The sequence below is a fragment of the Aedes albopictus genome, chromosome 2, assembly GCF_035046485.1.
Source record: "Aedes albopictus strain Foshan chromosome 2, AalbF5, whole genome shotgun sequence".
In the NCBI taxonomy this organism is placed as follows: Eukaryota; Metazoa; Arthropoda; class Insecta; order Diptera; family Culicidae; genus Aedes; species Aedes albopictus.
In genome coordinates this window covers 54,427,837-54,451,148 of record NC_085137.1, presented here as the reverse complement: position 1 = coordinate 54,451,148, position 23,312 = coordinate 54,427,837, and the positions used below count along the sequence as shown (strand labels likewise).

General features: G+C 39.5%; 1 protein-coding gene across 4 annotated transcripts in view; it reads left to right on the top strand.

The window, feature by feature from the left end:
• LOC109409178 (ras-related and estrogen-regulated growth inhibitor) overlaps nt 1–22,463 on the top strand; it is a 63,294-nt gene extending 40,831 nt beyond the window's left edge. Inside the window, exons 1-5 of one of the 4 annotated variants that reach the window (XM_062849701.1) lie at nt 6,022–6,039; nt 7,113–7,249; nt 7,314–7,472; nt 21,617–21,962; nt 22,021–22,463. In XM_062849701.1, coding sequence (XP_062705685.1) covers nt 7,115–7,249; nt 7,314–7,472; nt 21,617–21,962; nt 22,021–22,256 — 876 coding nt within the window. In that variant the 5' untranslated portion in view covers nt 6,022–6,039; nt 7,113–7,114 and the 3' untranslated portion in view covers nt 22,257–22,463. Of the gene's footprint in view, nt 1–6,021; nt 6,040–6,948; nt 6,967–6,988; nt 7,008–7,112; nt 7,250–7,313; nt 7,473–21,616; nt 21,963–22,020 lie in introns of those variants that run through there. The other 3 variants (XM_062849699.1, XM_062849700.1, XM_019682599.3) reach the window with 3 other exon arrangements.
• The last annotated feature ends 849 nt before the right edge of the window (nt 22,464–23,312 follow it).

The window sequence follows — 23,312 nt, the reverse complement described above, 5'->3', positions numbered from 1 at the left end:
TCAAAAATGTATTTCAAGATATTAGTCAATAAGAATTCCACACATGCTAATGCCTCTCAATCAAAAATTACTTTTGAGGACTAAGCGCCTTTTTTTCATTTTACGGAAGCTTATTTTTAAGCTGAATAGCGTGCCTTTCAGCGGCACAAGTGTACTTTTTATGAACTGAAGTTCGGTTAACTACTTAAAAAGTGAGCTGTATAGAACGCTATTCATCTACCTTCGAATAGCTGATTAAGCCCAAACATGCTGTTTTATCCGAACTTTTGGTTGCTTAGTATTATACTTATACTTATACTTATACTTATACTTATACTTGGTATACTCTAGAAATTCATACTGTGATACCTACAGGAATCCCTCTAGGGATTTATCCTAGAATTCTTGCTGGGAAGCAGAGCTTTTACCCATGGATGACTCTAAAAATATCTTATGAAATTGCTCCAGGAAGTCTTCTTGACCTTCCCCCAAGAATTTCAGCTGAAGGAGAATTTGAAATTTCTAGAGAAATCCTAGGAGGTGTTACTAGAGAAATCTCTGGTGAAATCCCATCAGGAATGCCTGAAGGATTGCCAAAAGAAATTCCTTGAATATATACCAGGAGGAATGCCTAGAGAAATCCCGGGAAAAATTGGAGGAGGTATTCTGGAGAAATCCATGGAAAAGTCCCTAAAGGAATCGCAGAAGAAATTTCTGGAGGAACACCAGGAAGGTTACCCGTAAGAATTCCAGCAATAATGTAAGGAGAAATTCCAAGAAATTTGTTTGAGTTTGGAAATTCCTCCAGGGATTCCACAAATTCTACAAATTTCACAAAAATTTCTTTCAAAGCATCTTGCATGATTTATTTCTGAAATTCTTTAATTGTATTTCAAAAAGAAAAAAAAATACATCCATGAATTTGAGGGATTCGTTCAGAGATTCCTTCCGAAATTTATTTAGAAACTTCCAGAAGTTTCACAAAGAGTTGTGTGAGAAAGTTGTTTATGTGGTTCTGCAGAAATTCCTCCAGGGATTTCTTTAGAAAATACTGTTTCGAATAAAATTTTTATTGATTTTTTTTTTCTAAAAATCCTTCGGAATTTCCTTTAAGCATCCTCTTAAACGATCTTTCAAGGATTTATTCCAAAACTTTCTCCGGGGTTTCCTTTGAAAATTGCTCCAGGGACTGTTTTCGAAAATCTGAATTACTATCTGAAAATGTTCCTGGGATTTATTAAGAAATTCTTCCAGAAGGGATTCTTAAAAAATAATAGAAACTGCCCTAAGGGTTCCTTCACAAACTTTTCGAGGGATTCTTTCAGAAAGTCTACCACGGCGTTTATTATAAACTCGACAAATAATTTCTTCAGAAATATCTCCAGAGATTTCCATCCTTCAGATATTTCTTTATGAATTTCTCCAAGGATTACTTTGAAATAACTTCCGCAGATTTTTCGATAACTCTTTCATGGACCCTTTCTGTAATCCGTTCTAGGACTCATTTAAACAATCTTTCCCGAAAAAATCCCCCAGGGATTCTTAAAAATATCTTTCAGGGACACCTCATAGATTTACCTTGAAAATCGTCCAGGAAATCAAATCATTCGTCTACAAAATCATTTAGGGATTCCTAGAATGTCCTCCAGCACTCCAGGACTCCTTAAGCAAGTCTTGCACTGATACCTTCCAAATATGGATTCCTGTAGGAAATACTTTAGAAAGTACTTTCAAAAAATCTCCGTCGTTATCTAACCCGACGTTTCGGCACTTTGGGTGGTGTCTTCTTCAAGGGAAAAATACAAAAAAAAACAAAAACGTATTTTTCCCCTGAAGAAGGCACAATCCATAGTGTCGAAACGTCTGATTCCTTCAGAAATTTTTCAAAGCATTCATCTAGAAAACCATCCATGAACTTTTCCAAAAATACTACATGGATTTTTGCAGTAAATGATTGTTGAATATATTAGAAAACAATAATTCAGAACTTCTTTAAAATTTTTTCAGAAGCTTTCTCAAGAACTTTCTTTAAGGATTGCTTTAGAAATTCTACAAGAGATTATTAGGAAAACTCCCAAGATTTCTTCACGTTTCTTTAGATATTCCTTAAAGACTTTTTTTCAGAAGATGCCCCCAGAACTTTTTAAGAAAGTCTTAGAAAATCCTCCAAGGATTCCTTTCTTTCCATATTTCCACAGATTCTATCGGAGATTTTTATAAGGATTCTCACAAAAAGGCTGGAAAACATTCTTGCAGAGATTTCTACAGAAATTCACTCAGGGCAGGATTTCCTTCAAGCGTACCTCTAGGAATTACTCTATGGATTTCTCCATAAATTCATTAAAAATGTTTAGGATTCCATTCTGCATCATTTTGAGATTGTTTCGCTCTTTTCATAAGTTTATCTTACGAAATAAGTCATAACAAGCACGATTAATTTTAATAAGGTATTGTTGTGGCATCCATATAAGCGTCAATTTTGTGATATAAATTTTCCAGAAGGAGGAGAACGCCCAAGTAACGTTTTGATGAACAATTAGTCTTGCAGAGGTTTTGAGAACCGGCATGAAACCGTTTGCCATACATTTTGGTTTTATGATGGTTCTAAGAACCTCTTCTAGTATATATGACTAAAAATGTTACTAGGGCGTGCTTCTCGAACCGACCTTCTGATTCCTGATACAAGCATCCATACGTTTTAGATAATTCTGGAATTCATAAGGTATTTTGATGAATTTCGAAAGTTGTTTTTTTCGCTGAGTATGACTATTTTCTTAAGATCAGTCCTGTTATTGGTCGTGACCATCCCTTGACGATGAACAAGTAGGCTTTTTCATCGTCACAAAATGAAACGAGCACTCGCGCTTTTCGTCATGTCATTTCGCAATAATCAAGCGTCATGACGAAAACTTCCATATCGTTAAGAAATTAAAATTTTCCCGTGGTCCGAACAAATTATGCTAGTCGTTGTATTTAGTAGATAGAGAAGGCATGTATTCATGATTTAAAGGATTCAAACAATATCAAAATCCATTTATGTACTAGTAATTGCCTTGTTTACAACTATGTCACGCTCCGTCATGACCGAGAAATGAGCGAATATTGTTAGACTCCTTTGGTCATCGTCTCCCGATTCGGTGACATTGAGAGAGGCACTTCTGTAAAAATCACGTGACGACTCGTGTTGACATTGACGCTTTCCAAGCCTGCTTAAGATACACTAGATAAACGTGTTCAATACACGTGTTCAATCCACACAACCATCGACGCTTACGTATATCGTGCTGCTTATCTATACTGTGTATTAATGCCTAGAAGTGAGTCAATTATGCGTCATAGAGCAGTTTTATGAGATTCATTCAAGTCGCTATGATTTATTTAAAAACTGGTTCATAAGTTGGACTTTATGGAAATCTTAGGTTTATTTGGCTTGTGAATTTAGGCAAAAAACGCTTCATTTTCCAAGCACTGGTTGGCATATTTAGAAAGACTACTTAACCCTTTATAAGGCCGAGAGAACCAGGCACGGAATCCACTCGTTCTACATTGGAATATTAAGTACATGTGGTGTAATGAACAAAAACGTTTTTATTTTCAAAAAATTCGATCGTCGGTTTGTATGAAAAAAATTGGTCTAATTTTCAACTTTTTGTCAACAAAGTTTAAAATGTTGTTATTTTGTGATGCGTTTATCAATCATGCTGATTTTTTGACAGGTTATTGCCCTAATATTCATGAGTTACTTGTGTGGATTTGAACTCGATTGGTCAATTATTTTGGACGATATGGCAATTTTAGTACATGCCCATTTATTATAGTACATTTTTTCAAAAGGCTGAGTTTCTAAAAGTAATGAAGCAATCAAGTTGAAATTTTGTCCACAAGTAAAAGGAACATAGGCCTTTCATTCCCCATAATTCGAATTTCATTTCGCTCTCCACAACAGAAGTTCGAGCTTATAAACCTTTATGCACTCAAAAATGGCGATTTTTGGAGAGCCATTTTGTTCTAAAAAAGCCCATTCATATTTGTTATGGCTCAAAAAAAACATGAGTGCTCACAAAGGCCTAATGTGTCTATCAGTTAAAACAGAAGTTTTAAAAATTTTCTAAACGAACAGAAAAAAATATGTGTATAAAGTGGCAATATAGTTGCCACTGCCTTATAAAGGGTTAAAGCTATTCGAAATTGCCAGCTTTTTATGGGAAATGGAATAAAATCTCCTTTACTTTTTTGCCTTTCTCGTACACCATAGTGTACTGAAAAGCTATATGTTCACTCAAAAAAAAAAAAAACGTTTTTTCGATAGAAGGCTCGGAGAGTCGAGTCACATATATCAATCAATTCAGTTCGACGGATAGAGATGATGTCTGTATGTGTGTATGTATGTGTGTATGTATGTTTGTATGTATGTATCTTGGTATGTATGTCTGTGCGCAAAAACAGTTCACTCAATTTTTAGTCACTTTCCATTGGCCGATTCTACGGATTATAGTTCGAATTGAACCGAAATTTTACCACATTATTTACTATCAAAAATGGTGCGGATCGGTCAAAGCGTTCCAAAGTGATTACCATTTAAGTGATCCAGACCAACACTGGTGAACGGGTCATAAATAAAACTAAAACAAATTCTATCATGTGACACATCAAGGTTGTTTTAAGGCTCTTGAACCATGCAATATGAGTATATTTGGTATGGGGAAAATGTCCGAAGTCCAAAAAGGGCGATCAGAATAGACAAGATGGCGGCCCAAAATCCAAGATGGCGACCATAAATTCAATATGGCTGCAGTTTACGGAGTTTTGGGTTCTAAAACCATGAAATATGGGTATTTTTGGTATATGGAAGATGTCCGGAGTCTAAAAATGATGACCGGAATATGCAAGATAATGGTCCAAAATCCAATATGGTGGCCTAAAATTCAAGATGGTAGTTCAAAATTCAAGATGGCAGCTGTTTTAAGAAGTTTAAGGTTCAAAAACCATACAACATGGGTATATTTGGCATAGAGAAGATATCCGTACATCAGAAGGGCGACTAAAACATACAAGATGGCGGCAGAAAAAGCAAAATGGCGGTTGTTTTAAGGAGATTTGGGTCTTAAGCTATCCAATATGGGTATATTTGGTATGGAGATGTCCGGAGTTCAAAAACGGCGACCAGAATATACAAGATGGCGGCCCAAAGTTCAATATTTTAAGAAGTTTTAGGCTCTTAAGCTATGCAATATGCGTATATTTGGTATGGTCCAGAGTCCCGAAATGGTGCCCAGAATACACAAGATGGCGGTTCGAAAGCAAAGATGGCGGCCTACACTTCAAAATGGCAACTATTTTATGGAGTTTAGGGTGTGGAGGCCAATTTTTAAGACCAAAATTTCTAATATGGCGGCTCAAAATTCAACATGGTGGCAGTAGTAAAGAGTTCATTCATTAACATGTAACTTGAGTTTAGTTGAGATGGTTTTATGAAGGCACTTGGAAGGCACTATAACCGCTAGATGGATTTATTAGAGTTTTCATAGCGTTCTCGAGCTCAGGACACAACTCTGATCATCAGTTTACCGAGTTAATAAAAAATCGGTTCAACTGGTGTTGACAATTGATAAATTGAAATCACATGATTGGTTACATTCTTTATCTTCTGTCGCAAATACTCTAAACAAAGGTATAAAGGTATACGTAGGCAAACAAATCATTCAGAAGTATCTTGTACAACCTTCCCCTACTCCCTTCCCACCCGTTCGGGTTCAGATCGCGCGCGATGACGCGACAACAGTTTGTGCAATTATTTTCTCCTGTCGCCCCGATAAAGTGACAGCGTAGAATGAAAACTGGGAGGTTGGTTATCATCAGGCAGGCATCGTTCGTGACGTGACGCGGTGTCGTAGTATAGTATACTACGGCGGCGGCGATGATGACACCACCTACACGTGCTGGAGTTCCGCTCCGCGCTTCTGAGCTCTCACACGGTCTGAAGCGTAGAAAGATAAAAAGGAAACTTTTAATGATCATCTATCGCTCGCGCCGTTTCATTGCGGTAGGTGCTGACTGGAGGTAAGATGGATTCAACCGGTGCCTATAAGGATTATGGGTTAGAAAATTTTCCATGTTCGTAGGTGTGTACGTACAGTCGTCATGTTGGAGCAACCGTGGAAATCCATTTTCCCTGGCTTTTGTGGGACGATTGTGGGAGAACGCGGAAATGCAGGTGGCAGTTTATTTTTCCCATCAGAACGATTATTTTGCAAACAAACGATTTGAACTCGCTGACAGGCTACGGATTGGGGGAAAACTAAAGGACGCATAAAATTGTTTTAGATAAATTGTGGGGTTGCTGGAATCTTGAAAGAATGTGAAGTTTTACGAACCCATGCAATGCATATGTCACAGAAGAGCCACGAGAATGCAAGTTTTGTTTGGAAATAAGGTCCTGTGACTTACTTTTGGCCCGGTATTAGGTGTTAGTCACCTTTCCTTGTTGGTCTACTATCCTAAAGTTTAGACAGTTTACATACAGTCACATTTAAAAAGATAAATCACCCTAGGGCTAAAAATTTCCATAATAAAGAAATATTTTTTTTTTAGTTTTTATTTTTGTGTATTTTAACTTAGATGCTAATTCTACACTGATAAAGAAATAATAATAACAAACAAGAAAAATAGTATTTGAATAATCCAATCGAACCTGATTTTTTTACTTCCCTTAATATTTTCAAGCAAACACTTGAAACGTTTATTCACAGGAAGCAAAAGTAAAAACGAAAATACTGCGCACTTTCTCGGTACATAACCGTAGCGACAATTCGCAACTTCAGATATTGATCAATTGTTTGCTGTAATCATCACAAGACCAGTCAACGACGACGGCAGTTGTCGTTCGTTCTGCAAAGGTGGAAAATGTAAACCATTCCATCGGTTTTCCATCAAGAATAAAACCGAGCGACGATGGCTTTTTTCTTTTTCCGCGCTATAAGCTAAACGGTTGACGTGTGTTTGTGCTACACCTGCAGATATTTAGATTGGTGCCGTGGCGGGGTTTTTCGCGATCGTGATTAAGGATGTTTGCCGTTTGAATTAAAGAGTTTCCTTTTTATGTGAGTTTTTTCTTCCTTCTTCTTTGCTTCCAGCAATGGTGGTGCGGTTCATAACGAAACGTTTCATCGGCGAATACGACCCGAATCTGGAGAAAGTGTACACATTTCACACCGTGGTGGATACCGGGCTGGTACAGTTTGAAATTTTGGATGCCGCGGGACAGCCGAATGTGAGTAAATGTTTTTCTTTGAGTAACGGTAGCGTAGTAGCTTTATGTCTTGAATATTTTTTAGGAAGCTGATTGCATGACGTTGGAAGCAAACATCCGCTGGGCGGAAGCATTTATCCTCATGTACTCAGTGGCAGATAAGTGTAGCTTCGATGAATGCAATCGCTTGAAGTTTCTAATCAATTACAATAAACGGAGACGTCGGTTAGGATCCTACAGTAAGGTGAGTTTGCATATTCCCATGGCAAAATTTAAACTATTCTGCTTCAGGGTAGGGAAATGGAAATTCTGTCACCACACGCCTTCTTTTTCTTGAGTAAACAATCCAACTGAGACATCGCCTACATTCCTGAGCTTACTTATCTCACTAGTCAGACTAAGGCCTGAGTGTCCATTGCTGTACGTAGGGCGCAGGAGTAGTCTTCATTCTATTTACTCGGTCCATGGCGAACATAGTTCTGAGAACATACTTATCGATCAGGCTAAGGCCGACGTGGCTTCTGCTGTACGTAGTAGCTGTCTCAGCTCATAGCTATTTGTCTCCAGTTCCGCACTCTGCGTAGGGTCCGCAGATCGTCCTCCACTTGGTCGACCCACCTAGCTCGTTGCGCACCACGTCTTCTTGTACCGGTCGGATGACTCTCGAGAACCATTTTGGTCGGGTTGCTATCCGACATCCTGATGACGTGACCCGTCCACCGTAGCCTCCCGATTTTCGCGGTGTGGACGATGGTTGGTTCTCTCAGCAGCTGATGCAGCTCGTGGTTCATTCGCCTTCTCCAAATCCCGTCTTCCATCTGAACTCCGCCGTAGATGGTACGCAACACCTTCCGTTCGAATACTCCAAGGGCGCGTTGGTCCTCTGCACGTAGGATCCATGTTTCGTGCCCATAGAGGACGACCGGTCTAATCAGCGTTTTGTAGATAGTTAACTTAGGGCCCATATAGCCGAGGCGGTAAACGCACGGGTATTCAGCATGACCATGCTGAGGGTGACGGGTTCGATTCCCGGTCGGTCCAGGATCTTTTCGTAAAGGAAATTTCCTTGACTTCCTTGGGCATAGAGTATCTTCGTGCCTGCCACACGATATACGCATGCAAAATGGTCATTGGCAGAGGAAGCTCTCAGTTAATAACTGTGGAAGTGCTCATAGAAGCTGAGAAGCAGGCTTTGTCCCAATGAGGACATTACGCCAAGAAGAGAGAGAGAGATAGTTAACTTCGTGTTACGGCGAACTTTATTCGATCGTAGAGTTCTGTGGAGTCCAAAGTAAGCACGATGCTTACTCTGAATTTCTCTGCCGGTGTCGTTCTCGACGGTCACCAGAGAGCCCAAGTACACGAATTCTTCAACCGCCTCGATTTCATCATCATTGATAGGAATTCGGGGTGGCGGGCGCGGTGATTCCTCCCTTTGCCATCATGTACTTTGTCTTCTACACATTAATGACTGATCCGATTCGCCTGGCTTCATTCCTCAGTCGGATGTACTTTCCGTAATCGTTTCAAGTTTGCGAGCTATAAAAACAATATCATCAGCGAAACAAAGCAGCTAAACGAACTTCATGAAAATCGTTCCACTTGTGCTTATCTTCGCTCTCCTTATTACACCTTCTAAAAAGCAATGCACGAAAGACCATCACCTTGCCGAACCCTCTGCGAGATTCGAAGGGACTCGAGAGTGTCCCTGATACGCATATCACTCGACCCATCGTCGCCTTGATCAATCGTATCTGTTTATCCGGGAATCCGTATTCGTACATAATCTGCCATAGCTGTTATCGATCGATTGTATCATATGCCGATTTGAAATCGCTGAACAAGTGATGTGTGGGCACGTTGTATTCGCGGCATCTCTGCAACACATGGCGGATAGCGAACATCTGGTCCGTTGTAGCGCGTTCACCCATGAATCTAGCCTGATATTGCCCCGCGAACTTTCTTGCAATCGGTGATAAACGGCGGCATAAAATTAGAGAGAGTATCTTGTATGCAGCGCTCAGTAGTGTGATCGCACGATAGTTCCCGCAATCCAACTTGTCGCCCTTTCTGTAGATGGGACACACAATACCTTCCATCCATTCCTCCGGTAATACTTCCTCCTCCCAAATCTTGGTAATGACTCAGAGAGTAGTGCTCTCCAAGCCCGTACACAGAAGGAGGGGGTTAACCCCCCATTACCGACGCTTCATACACTAGGCGCCCCTTCGCCTTTTGCCGAAACCCCCTCCCTTGGCGCCACTTGCACGGGTCTGGTGCTCTCATCAGTGTTTCTCCACCGTATTTTAAAAGCTCGCTTGATAGTTGATCTGCTCAAGCGGCTTTGTTGTTTTTCAATCGGCCAACCTCATCCTCAATCTCTTAGAGGTTTGGGGCCGGAAGCCTCCTTCGGTGCTTGCAATTGAAGTGCTCATCGTAATGCTGCCGCCACCTATTGACCACGGCACAAAGCCTCTGCGTGAGCGGAACTTGCGAACTCGTAGAACTTGAGTGCGTCCTTAGCGTGGCACAGTTTTTCCATTGCTGAGCATTTCAATGTTTATTATCGAGGTTTTTCTTCACCAATCTACCATATTTGCATTTGATTATTGTGTGTCAAGTGTGATGAAGGTAGGTTCTGATTTTTTTTATCTAGCCTTGTGCGTAATTATTTTTACTAGACACCATGTTCTGACTGTACCGTACGCCTCTGTGAAGTCAATTGATACATATATAGTATGCATGAGTATGCATGTTATATTTTCACAAATTTCGAAAAATGCCAAGGCTTACCTCCTGAATCAGTTGTTTTGGACTCCCTGAATCTAAGTTCAAAATTTGAGCAAAATAGATTAAGCCGGGGGCGCTCAAAACGCTTGAAGTTTGTATGGGAAAACGGCCAAATGAATGCAGAAATTTTAAATTTTCAAATTTTGGTGGCGCTGTAAGCGTTCAATAATCAAACCCTTTGGTATTTTGTAGGTGACTATATACCAAATAACATTGTCGAAAACCGCAAAGTGATCAAACGGCTGTGAAAAATGTTCTACCCTAGGTAAAGTGAGACGAGACATTATGGTTGTTTTTCCAGTAAAGCAATCAATAATGAAATATCAATATTTCGCCTCACTTTGCCTAGGTAGGGTAGTAACTTTTTCACAGACGTCAGATCACTTCGCGGTCTTCGACAAAGTTCTTTGGCATATAGTCACCTACATCAATACCACAGGGCTAGCCAAAGGGTTTATTTATTGAACGCTTACAGCGCCACCTAGCGTCAATTTGAAAACTTAAAATTTCTGCATTCATTTGGTCAAGTTTTCCCTTACAAACTTCAAGCATTTTGAGCACCCCCTTAGTCTTAATCGATTTTGCTCAAATTTTGAAATTTTGAAGATTCTAGGAGTCCAAAACAACTGATTCAGGAGGTAAAACTTGGCATTCTTCGAAATTTGGAATTTCGACGGGGAACTCGTCTTTCCCAGCATTCGTGTTTTCTATCTCCTCTTTCAACAAATCTTCGATGTACTCCTTCCATATGGCTTCCCCCATTGTTTTGTCTGTCTGCAAATTTCCTTACCAATCGTTGCTTTTGGTGGCTACTATCGCAGTATTGTGCCGCGCACTTTTGACAGTTGTATAAAAGCTCCGCATATCGTTCCGATCCATGCTTTCTACCGTTTTTCTGCGGTGGATTAGTTTTTCTTCCCCTCGACTCTTGGTGGCATTCTTCTTATTCGTCACTCGTTGGCACTTCCTTTCGAATCAATAATTATGTTAGCATCACAAAGCGAAACCTGCCAACGTCTTGCGCTGTAGTTGCCACTGTTTTGCGATGACGGAAAATTCGGGAATCAAACTGAATCCAACAGGGCTTATTTTTCGTTATGTTTCTAGAGATTACTCCGGAGATTTCTTTCAGAAAAGTTTCCACGGATTTTTTTTATCTGTATTAACGAGACTTTGGCCCTAGGCTAGTTCATCTCGGGACCCACGCTTTACTTCCCTTCCGAAAAAAAGAACTCACATTTTATTAGTTTGTCGGGAGTGGGATTCGATACCAGGTCCTCAGCGTGATAGTCAAGTGTTCTTACCATCACACCAGGTCCGCTTCTTCATTCCACGGATTTCCAAACATTCTTATATTCTTCTTTTTTTTAGAAAATCAAGAGTTCATAATTTTTAGAGAAACTTCTCCAGGGTTTTTCCCAAAAATCCTCCAAATATCCCTACAAAAATATTTTTCAGAGACGCCAGACGTTGCGAAATATCTCCCAAATTCCCTTACGAGATTTCTTCATATTTTTTTTGTACAGAAAATTCTTTGGATTTCTTTTTATTATTTTTAGATTTTTAGACATTTTCAGTGGTTTAGGGATTTTGCCATGAATGTCAGAAAGGGATCCATGGATTTTTTTTTAGGAATTCATCAGGAGATTTTCGCTGATTGATTACGACTATACTTGGTGTATCCTTTGGAGTATTTCTTGGCTTTTCAGTTCGATTGAGAGATCAAAAATACCTTATGTTCTCTCAAACCGAAGTTTTGACCCCTATAGGATCTTTTTCAAGGATTCGAGTTTTTGGTCGTTTTATTGTCATACAGATTTTGCTATCTTCCATCCGTCATTCAAATATCTAGTTTCCAGTCTGTTTTTATCTGGAAAGTAGACAAACAGTAGCAAAAGAGGTCCGAATCCCGATCACTATTATGGTTATTATGGTTTCCAGATAAAAACAGACGGGAAAGTAGATATTCGAATGACGGTGGAAAGATTGAAAATCTGTATGACGATAAAACGACCAAAAACTCGAATCCTTGAAAAAGATTCGATACGGATCGAAACGTCAGAGTAAGTGAACATAAGGTCTTTTTGATCTCACAATCGGACTGAAAAGTCAAGAAATACTCCAAATAATACAAGAGATTTTCCCAAAAATTCTTCAGTGGTTCATTCGGAAATTCTTCCATGGGCTCCTTCAGGAATTTCATGGAAAATTTCGTCAAGGGCTACTGAAGAAATTTATTGAAGATTTTTTTTCAGAACACAAAAGTAAATCAGGTGGAAATTTTCAAGGATTCCTTGGAGAAATTTCTAAAAGAATATCTGGGAGATGTCTCTGAAGATTCCAAGAAAGTTTTCTGAAGTGATTCTTGAACAAAATTCTTATAAGAAATCTGAAGTTATCTCAAGAGTAGTTTCTGGAGGAATTCCTGGAGAATATCTGGAGGAACTTTTCAAGACAGCTCTAGAGGAGTTCCTAGAAAGATATTAAAAAAAACTTTTGGAGGGATTCACGGAATATTGCCAGGAGGAGTTTCTTAAAAAATACCTAAAGAGGATTCTAAAGGACACCCCTGATGAATTTCTGAAGAAAACCTCGGAAAAAAATCTGGAAAAAATCTTGAAATAATGTCCGCAGGAGTCCGTGCAGAAACTGCAGACAAAGATACTGGAAGAGTTCTTGAATAAGTCTATTAATTTATACAGTGTAGCAAACAATTGTCCGTACAGCAATTTTTCTATCAAAATAATTATTCTTTCAAATGTTAATAACTTTTTTATGCGTCAATCAGAAACGCTGAAATGTTGACCAGTCATAAATCATAGATTAAAGCTCCATTGGTAAAATTTTGAGCGAGATCGAATAAGTTTTCTGAAAGTTATAGAACTTTTAGTAAAACTTATAAGATTTTTGAACACATTTTTAAAGCATTATATCTCAATACGTATTCGATGAAATTTTTTCATTTTTGCCTTTCTCGTACACCAAGGTGTACCGAAAGGCTATATGTTCACTCCAAAAACGAAAATTTGATAGAGCTCCCGGAGGGGTGAAGTGTTATATACCAATCGACTCAGCTCGACGAGTTGAGATGATGTCTGTGTGTATGTATGTGTGTGTGTGTATGTATGTGTGTGTGTATGTGTACAAAAAGGTCACCTCATTTTTAGATAGTAAATATGAACCGATTTCAACGACCGATGGTTCATTCGACGGGGTACATTGTCCCATTGTTTCCTATTGAAAATGGTTCAGATCGGTCCAGCCGTTCCGGAGTTATGGCCATTTAGGTGTTCCGGACCGGTACCCCAGGAAGGGGCCAGATATGAAAATGCAACAAACCCATGCATGCGACCCATCAAACCACGGCATTTTTGATTATCTGATGAACGGAAAGTAGGAAAATAGTCTCTGACTACATCTGAACCGGTGGTGTTCCGGAACCGGTTCCGGGTGTCCCGCCGGAAGTGGCCAAATAAGAAAGTAATCCATACCCATGCGTGCGACACGTCAAATAGCGGCTTTTTCGATAACCAGTTGAATGGTAAGCAGGAAAATAGTTTCAGACCAAGTTTGAACGGGTAGTGTTCCGGAACCGGTTCCGGATGTCCTGTCGGAAGTGGCCAATTAAAAAAGTGAACCAAACCCAGGCATGCGCCACATCAAAGAGCGGCTTTTTCGATAACCAGATGAACGGTAAGCAGGAAAATAGTTTCAGGCCATGTTTGATCCGGTTGTGTTCCGGAACCGGTTCCGGATGTCCTGCCGGAAGTGGCCAATTAAAAAAGTGTACCAAACCTAGGCATGCGACACATCAAAAAGCGGCTTTTTCGATAACCAGATGAACGGTAAGCAAGAAAATAGTTTCAGACCATATCTGAACTAATTGTATTCCGGAACCGGTTCCAGCCCAAGTAACAATTTGAATTTTATCAAAGTTTTTTAGCGATTCAAAAATCCTAAACATAAAACCATTGATGCCGACTTGAAAATGCTCTCGAGTTCTTGTATGCCTCAATAAGCCCACGTTCTGGCTAGTTGGCCCAGTCTTATTAGGGTCTATAGGACTTCGTATGCAAACCGGCATAGGATTTCGGGTTGTATCATAGTTTTATCAATCTTCTAAATAAAACCATCTTCTGACTTGTCAAATAATTGTTTTGATTATTTTTCACTCTCAATGTTCGATCGTCAGAATAAATTATGCTTGGTTGTTTATCCAGCCATCAATTGGAAAGATGCAGATATGGAATTCAGGCTTGTTTTCCTATTCAATACGTGTCAGGAGACATGCCACGGAAAATTTGTGGTGAATGTGACTGTGATAATGACAAAAACTAAGTGCGCCACACAAACTATGCATAATTTGGAAGTTAAATGCATTTAATTTACTCGGTGGAATTGGGTGCAAAAAAGGTTTTTTTTAACACAGCGGAGTTTAAAAGACATTATGTATTTCTTCTGACAAAATAAAATGACGGAAACGTGTTATATGGTTTAATTTGATCTTAAGCTGTACGTGAAATCATAAAATTGAGTAATAATTTTTCTGTATTTACATCAATTATCCCGCCTAGGCGACATATTTTTCTGATAAAACTCTGTGTTCCTGATGATTCCTCCAATAGGGCTAACCCTCCTGAGGTAGTCATAACTGAGCTCATGATAGAACTAACGGTTTTATCACAGCATTTTTTTTGGTTTATGTTACGGCCACGAAATCTTTTGTTGGTTTTATGCATTGCCTCACAGTTTTGTGTATTGTTTACAAAAAAAATCTCTCCGACAACAACCGCAAATGCAAGTTTTATTGAAATGGTATATAATATGTGATAAAACCAACTCATGACTACTTGCAAGTCTTTAATTGAAGATGTTTATAGCAGAAGTTATATGATAGTTTTATGGAACGCCATAGGTTCAAAGTAAAAAACTACCACATAAAACTAATTTAGAACAACTAGCTTTTTGACATGCTCGTATAAAACCAGGATAGAACATGAATAAACCTTCAAGGCATGCTGATTGTTACTTGGAAGATGTCCTGCCGGAAGAGGCCAATTAAAAAAGTGAACCAAACCCAGGCATGCGACACATCAAAGAGCAGCTTTTTCGTTAACCAGATGAACGGTAAGCAAGAAAATAGTTTCAGACCATATCTGAACTAATTGTATTCCGGAACCGGTTCCGGATGTCCTGCCGGAAGTGGCAAATTAAAAAGGTGAACCAAACCCAGGCATGTGACACATCAAAGAGCGGCTTTTTCGATAACCAGATGAACGGTAAGCAGGAAAATAGTTTCATACCGTATCTAAACTGGTTATGCTCCGGAACCGGTTCCAGGTGTCCCGTCGAAAGTGACCAATTAAAAACTAAACCAAACCCATGCATGCGAAACATCAAATCATCAAAAATGTTTGTTAACCAGATAAACGGGCAGCAAGAAAATAGTCTCTGACCACACCACATTGGTCGGGCTCCATACAAAGGGGCGGCCAAAACTCTCAAAAAACGGAATTGATATGTTTAAACTTTTTTTCGCCTTATAACAAAGATAATGTATTGTAGTTTTATGATTCTTAATTAAAAGCATACCAGCTTTTGTATTTCAATGACATTTTCACTGCCAAAGTGGCCTAAGTCATAAAATTGAAAAATAAATTATTCGAAAAAAGTAAAATAATAATATTTTGAGAATGGAATATATGTTTTATGTTATCCAGTATATGAAAGCTCGTTATTGGACTGTTTGAATGCACGTATGGTGCAAAATTAATATGTCACAAAACTTTTCAAATTTTCATATATTGTACCTTAGGAATTTTGGTAATTTTTAAGTTAAAAAACGGTTCGTGTCGTCACGTGTCGCCGCAATTTCGAATAGTACATCTTAAACATCATGTTTAGGGCTGCATAAAAACGTTTAAACTTTTTGCAGAAATTTGCAGTTTTTCAAATTAGAGCTATTTAAAAAAGTCATGTTTTTTCATATATTTTACGTTATTTTTCCATTTTTGACTGAAATAAAATTTATCTTTCCACATTTTTCACACGTTTTGAACAAACTTGATTGGATTCGATCGAAAGATGATCATTTAATTAAATTCAAATTGATTTTCTAACAAAAAACGCAAAAAATGTGGGGTTTGCTGATTTTTACCGTTTTTGAAATTATTGAAGTTACGTAATTTTTGAATACCCCTTTTTAAACAATAAAAATACTATATAACATATCTCGACAACCTATAACTTCGATTAAACACATAAAAAGAGTTTTGGCCGAACTTTATCTTTTTCCGACCATTGTGCACACTTAAGATTACCGGCAGTGTTGCAGAATGAGGATTGGATCCATTGCTGGAATTACGCAGGTGAACAAAATCGATGCAAGCGATTAATATGTGTAAAAGAACAAAATCTTGATAAAAAATTAAGCGATCTTGTCAAATTACACCATTTTAGATTCCTGAGGATTAACGTTGTAGGGAAAAATTTAAATCTTATAGCACCAATCCCATTTTGCGTCTAAAATTACTGCGAACAATTTTGATGCAATTGGTTGAACCCACGCGCTCTGTAACACGGTTGAAATTTGAATGGGCTTTAATATGGGAAATTTCGCTTGCTTGCACTTTTTTTTTGTCAAATTTTACATGAATCTTATAACTAATGATAATAATAAAATATAGGCTAAAGTGCGCAGAAAGAAATTGCCGAAATGTCCTGATAATGATCGGCATCCAGTGCTAGTGAAGGTGGTCAAGCAGTCAACTGAGAGATTTGATATTTTTCAGCTCAGCCTATACGTTTAACATAGCGTCGGAACTAGCATCGGAATATGAGCCATCAATAAGTTTACAAATTCAATTATGGCTTTGATAAAATTCTGCTTTTCTGAATAAGGCTGACACAAATTTCGATTTACTCTTAAGTCCAGAGGGGTCCCCCCTTGGAAATGTTGGTCGGAATTCAACATTTTGAAGAAGGGCACAAATAAATAAACCAATAAATTTTTCAATTTTAAAGTGAAATTAGGGTCTTCCAGAAGTTTTTTTTTTATCAAAATCGATAAGTTAAGCGGTTTGCTAATATTTTTAAGAATTTTATTAAATAAATACATTTATTATTTATCAACTTCACCCCCTGTTGACGAGTCAACGAGCACTGTGACAAAAAAAAAGAAAATGAGATTTATTCCGTTCTAGAGTCTTCTCAGGATTCAGGAACACTTCGGCTTATGGCCGGAAAAAATGTTGAGTACATGTTCGACGAGAAAGGCACTATCACCACTAGGTGGATTAATCTGGGTTTTTTGTGTTATGTCTTATACCTAAGGCTTTCATATGCAGCTATGTTAGGGGTTTTATATTCACTACAAAAATATAAAAAAAAAAGTGCCAATGTAGTTGACAATGTTTAAAAATTCACCATATTTTGCACATATAATCTGCCAAAAGTTTTCCACAAAAAAAGTGCATTAACTGAACGAAAAATCCATAGGACCTACTCTTCATATGTAGTTTAGTAGGTCCAGTATACAAATATTACATTAAGAGAGTTTAAAAAAGTTGAAAACACTTGGCACTTTTATTGAGCAAAATATGATAAATTTCCAAATGACATTCTGAACATATATAGATTATTCATATTTTTTGTAGTGAATATAAAACCTTAAACGAAGCTGCATGGCTTCCATAAGATAAGCTGTAACACAAAAAAAATTAAAAAGTTTCATCAAGTACATATTGAAATATAATGTTTAAAAAATGTGTTCAAAAATCTTATAAGTTTTACTAAAAGTTCTATAACTTTCAGAAAACTTATTCGATCTCGCTCAAAATTTTACCAATGGAGCTTTAATATACGGGTTATAATTGGTCCAAATTTCAGCGTTTTTGATTGTCGTATAAAAAAGTTTTAAACATTTAAATGAAAAAATATTTTGACCAAAAAATTGCTGTACGGACAATTGTTTGATACACTGTATCTGAAAATATTCCTGGAGGATGTTCAGAAGTATACCCTGGAAGAACTTCTATAGATACTTCTGGAGGAGTTGTTAAAGGAATTTCTTACAAAATGTCCAATAATGCAGACAAAGTGGACGAAAGTTCATGAAACATTTTCTGAAGTAATCACTAGAGGAATTTTCGCAGGAAAGACAGGAGAAATTTGAAACAAATCTGGAAGAATTCTTGAAGAAATCATTGAAAAATGATTCCAAAGAAATTCAATTTTTTAAAGGAATTCAGTCCAGAAAATTTACAGATGCTCTGCAGTAATTCCAAGAAGAATTTCTTGAAATTTTCCTGGAGAAATGCCAATAAACGAATCCAGAAAAAATCTCAGAAGGGATTCCTCAAGGGTTCCCGGAAAATAAATCGGAAAGAATTCCTGAAGAAAGGTCCAAATAAATCCCAAGAGATCCAAGGAGAAATATCTGAGGAACTTCTGGGAGGCCCCCTGGAGAAACGTTTAGAGGAATCTCTTGTTATTTTTTTAGGTGAATTCCTGAAGAAATGCCTGAGTGAATCTCCCTAGGAGTTTCAGAAAGGATGAGCACCAGCAAAGCATTCAGAAAGCACTCTCTAAAACAATCTGAGTTTTTGATAGCATTGCTGAAGGACTTTTGGAACGTATGCATATCCGGAGGCGCCACTGAAGAATTTTCTGCAAGAATCTTTAAGGAACTACTGGAAAAATAACTGCAGTAATCTTTGGGGAAACATCTGAAGGATTCGCTAGTGCAACTCCCCTACAATCTGTTGAGGATTTTTTTTCAGAACTTTATTTTTTTTTTTCGAAGGAATGGCTGGATAATGCGGAGAAACGTCGGAAGGAATATTTTGGAGATTTTCTGGTGATTTTTTAGAAGAGTTCCAAGAACATTCTAAAAATATCCTGAGGTAAATTCCAAAGGAATTTCTGCAGGTATCCTTGGAATAATTTCTGCTGAAATCGTAAAAGGAGTTGCTGCAACAATTTCAGAAAAAAAAAACGTAAAAAATATGTCACTCAGAAGCTTTATCGGAATTACTTTTGTAGAGTATTATTTGAAAAACTATTGGAGAAATTTCTGAAAGGTAATCTATCTCAAATATATTTTTGATAATTGAATTCTATTGGCTTTTCTCGGTGAACTTAATATTACTCAAGGAAGGAGGGAGTAACGAAAGTAATGAAAGAAACGGTGGATAGAATCGCAAGTGTGCGACAAGAGAAATTGAATAGAAGTTGAAGAGGGCCATAATTGAACGACACAATCACAATGACGACCCTTTTGCCTAACGTCCTGGCTTTGAACGGCTAGGTACTAGTAGTTTGATGTTGACTACTAGCCCTAGACAGGCAAAAAAAATCGTGGTTGTGATCTGTTAAATGTCGTTCGGCTTTGCTTTCAGTTCTATCGATCGGTGACACTTGTTCAGAGATTCATATCGAGCGAATATTACTTATTTGATTTTTTCACGCTATCATCTCGTATGCTCTTATTTTGTCCAAATGATCTTATTCGAACCGAGTTTCATTCTTTCATGTCAACTGGATTTTACTTTCTAGGTTTAATCAAAATCGAACAATATTTAACAGATCACAACAACGATCTTTTTGTCTGTCTAGGGCTAGTAGTCATCATCAAACTACTAGTACCTAGCCGTTCAAAACCAGGAAGTTAGGCAAAAGAGTCGTCATTGTGATTGTGTTGTTCAATTATGGCTCTCTTCAACTTCTATTAAATTTCTCTCGTCGCACACTTTTGATTCTATTCACCGTTTCTTTCATTACTTTCGTTACTCCCTCCTTCTTTGAATTGTATTAAGTTCACCGAGAAAAGCCAATAAAATTCAATTACCATAAAGTCATGCGGTAGAACAGCTATGGCAGATTATGCACGAATACGGATTCCCGGATAAACTGATACGGTTGATCAAGGCGACGATGGATCGAGTGATGTGCGTAGTTCGAGTATCAGGGACACTCTTGAGTCCCTTCGAATCTCGCAGAGGGTTACGGCAAGGTGATGGTCTTTCGTGCTTGCTGTTCAACATTGCTTTGGAGGGTGTAATAAGAAGAGCGGGGATAAACACGAGTGGGACGATTTTCACGAAGTCCGTTCAGCTGCTTGGTTTCGCCGATGATATTGATATTATTGCTCGTAAATTTGAGACGATGGCGGAAACGTACATCCGACTAAAGAGTGAAGCCAGGCGAATCGGATTAGTCATTAATGTGTCGAAGACAAAGTACATGATGGCAAAGGGCTCCAGGGAGGAATCAGCGCGCCCGCCACCCCGAATTCATATCGACGGTGATGAAATTGAGGCGGTTGAAGAATTCGTGTACTTGGGCTCACTGGTGACCGACGACAACGACACCAGCAGAGAAATTCAGAGGCGCATTGTGGCAGGAAATCGTGCCTACTTTGGACTCCGCAGAACTCTACGATCGAATAAAGTTCGCCGTAACACGAAGTTAACCATCTACAAAACGTTGATTAGACCGGTCGTCCTCTATGGGCACGAAACATGGACCCTACGTGCAGAGGACCAACGCGCCCTTGGAGTTTTCGAACGGAAGGTGTTGCGTACCATCTACGGCGGAGTGCAGATGGAAGACGGGACGTGGAGAAGGCGAATGAACCACGAGCTGCATCAGCTGCTAGGAGAACCAACCATCGTCCATACCGCGAAAATCGGGAGGCTACGGTGGGCGGGTCACGTCATCAGGATGTCGGATAGCAACCCGACTAAAATGGTTCTCGAGAGTCATCCGACCGGTACAAGAAGACGTGGAGCGCAGCGAGCTAGGTGGGTCGACCAAGTAGAGGACGATCTGCGGACCCTACGCAGAGTGCGGAACTGGAGACAAACAGCCATGGACCGAGTGGAATGGAGGCGGCTACTATGTACAGCAGAGGCCACCCCGGCCTTAGCCTGACCGGTAAGGTAAGTAAAGTCATGCGGTGGTTAAACCTAGAAAGTAGATTCCATTTTTGAAACATGAATTTTCATCTAGTTGAGGAAAAACGACCGACAAAATTATCCCTCTTCGGTTGGATTTTCGATCAGTGTCTAGACGACATGGTAGTGTTCGGCGCAGTGGTAAAAATAACCAAAACTACACCCTCACCATGTGCCCTCAAAAAGACAACACAAGACTAACTTCACCAAACCCGACAACCCAGCACCAAGCAACCGGCGACAAGCAAATTGCGGTACATACCTCTATAACTTCCCTGACGAAGGCCCAAACCAAGGGTCGAAACGTCGGATGAAATAGTATCACCCTGTTTATAATTTTATCCTGATCGAAAAGCCAACCGAAGAGGGAAAATCATTAATGTTAAGCCATAAGACGACAGGGGCCGTTCATAAACCACGTAGACTTTGTGGGGGGGAGGGGGGGGGGGTCTGGCCAAAGTCTACGCTCCATACAAATTTTCAAATTTTTGTATGGACAAAAGTCTACGAGGGGGGAGGGGGGTCTGAGATGGCCAAATTTTGGTCAACGTGGTTTATGAACAGCCCCACAGCAGCATATGGCGTTCAAGAAATATTCTGGTACTAATGGAGTGGTTCTTCTTATATCTTCCTCTGTTCACAGGACACATTGCTGGACGTCCCGGTCATTCTGGTGGGCAACAAAATTGACCAGATCGGTGACCGGATGGTGTCGACCGAGGAAGGCCAACGCCGGGCGAAGGAGATTTCCTGCGCGTGCTTCCACGAAATATCCGTCCGCGAAAGCATAGACCAGGTGACGGGAGTCTTCCGGGATGCGTGCCGCTTCTGGCGGGTACTCAACCGCTACCCCAAGCTGAAACGATCGACCAGCGACGTGCACGATCTGCACTCGGAGGTCGAGCTGATCATCAGCCCGGACAGTGTCCACCCGTTCTGCAACTGTGATTTGAGCCACCACGAGAAGCGACGATCCATTATAGTTTTAGGTGAGTTTGAAGGGGGATGGGCATTGTGTGTAAGTACTGAAGAAATCCATGCTTCCAGGCCGTCCATGGACCGAAGAGGAACCAGACGAAACGGATGAATCCGAGTCGAGTTGCTGCTCGTCGCAAAAGTCCGATGTTGAAGAACCATTCCGAGGTCGCGCCTCAACCGACGGGACACTGCTGTCCAGACCAAGACGGTGGCGTTTTGCTCCACCGGGATCTCTTATGCCACATGTGAGTCGCGTCGAGCGACGCATGAGCATCTCCATGAGGGGCAGTAATGCTAGCTATTGAATAGATGGTTTGTTTTATATTTTGCATGACAATATTGTGATTTCATGGATGTGAATGTTGCTGTGCTTTAAACAAAAATCAGACAAAACTCCAAATGTCGAAATTAGCTGGGAGAAAAAACTTAAAGTATTCATTTTACTGTAGATTTGTTCAAATGAAAGGCCTACAATATCAAAGAAATCGTGGAACCTCAAATATACACTACCAAGTATACGAAGGATTTCTTTTTAATGAAAACAAAGCCATGTGTTGCCCCTTTTTTCATCGCTCATTTTTATTAACGTGGTCTTCTAAAATTTTGATTATATCTGGGTCTTGCAAAGTTTTCGCATATTCCAATGCAGATTGCCCATCTCCGGTAACGGAATCGGTTATCGGTTCTCCAATTCTTTCAGCAAATTCAAGAAGTATTCGTAGTGACTCCATGGAACAATGTTCGATAGCAATTCCAACGGCCGTCATCCCGAGTCGATTTCGATGGCCCAGATCGGCTCCATGTTTCAGAAACAGCTGAGTCAGTCTGTAGTTGTTTATTTCGACCGCTTTTTCCAACGCTGATTCTTTGTTTTCATCGTTGACTGGCTTATAGATCAATTGGGGACTGTGGTTTAGCAGCAGAAGTATCATCTTGCCACTGCGATTCAATATGGCGTCATGAAGAATACCTGCTTCGCTTTCAAGGCTGGCTACACAAGGATCAGCACCATTCCGGAGCATGTACTCCACAGCTTTCAAATTGCGAGTTCGTACTGCATAGCCCAACGGAGTGTAGCCATCGATGTCTGCAAAGTTGAAAACGTGGACTCCGTTGGGGAAGTGTGTTCTACTACTTTTGACGCAATGCTGATAGATGAGTTCCAGATGTTCAAGCAGGTGATTTTCCAGCAGAATCACATGAAAAGCAGTTCTTTTTGTGTTTCCCATTCTCAAAGGATCTGCGCCAAGATCGAGAATGTTCTGCAGGAAAATACTTGATGCGGTTGATGGAAAGTTGTGGACTGCTGAAAAGGTGTCGGTATTCAACAGGCCGTCTGGAGGGGTAAGATGACTTTCTAT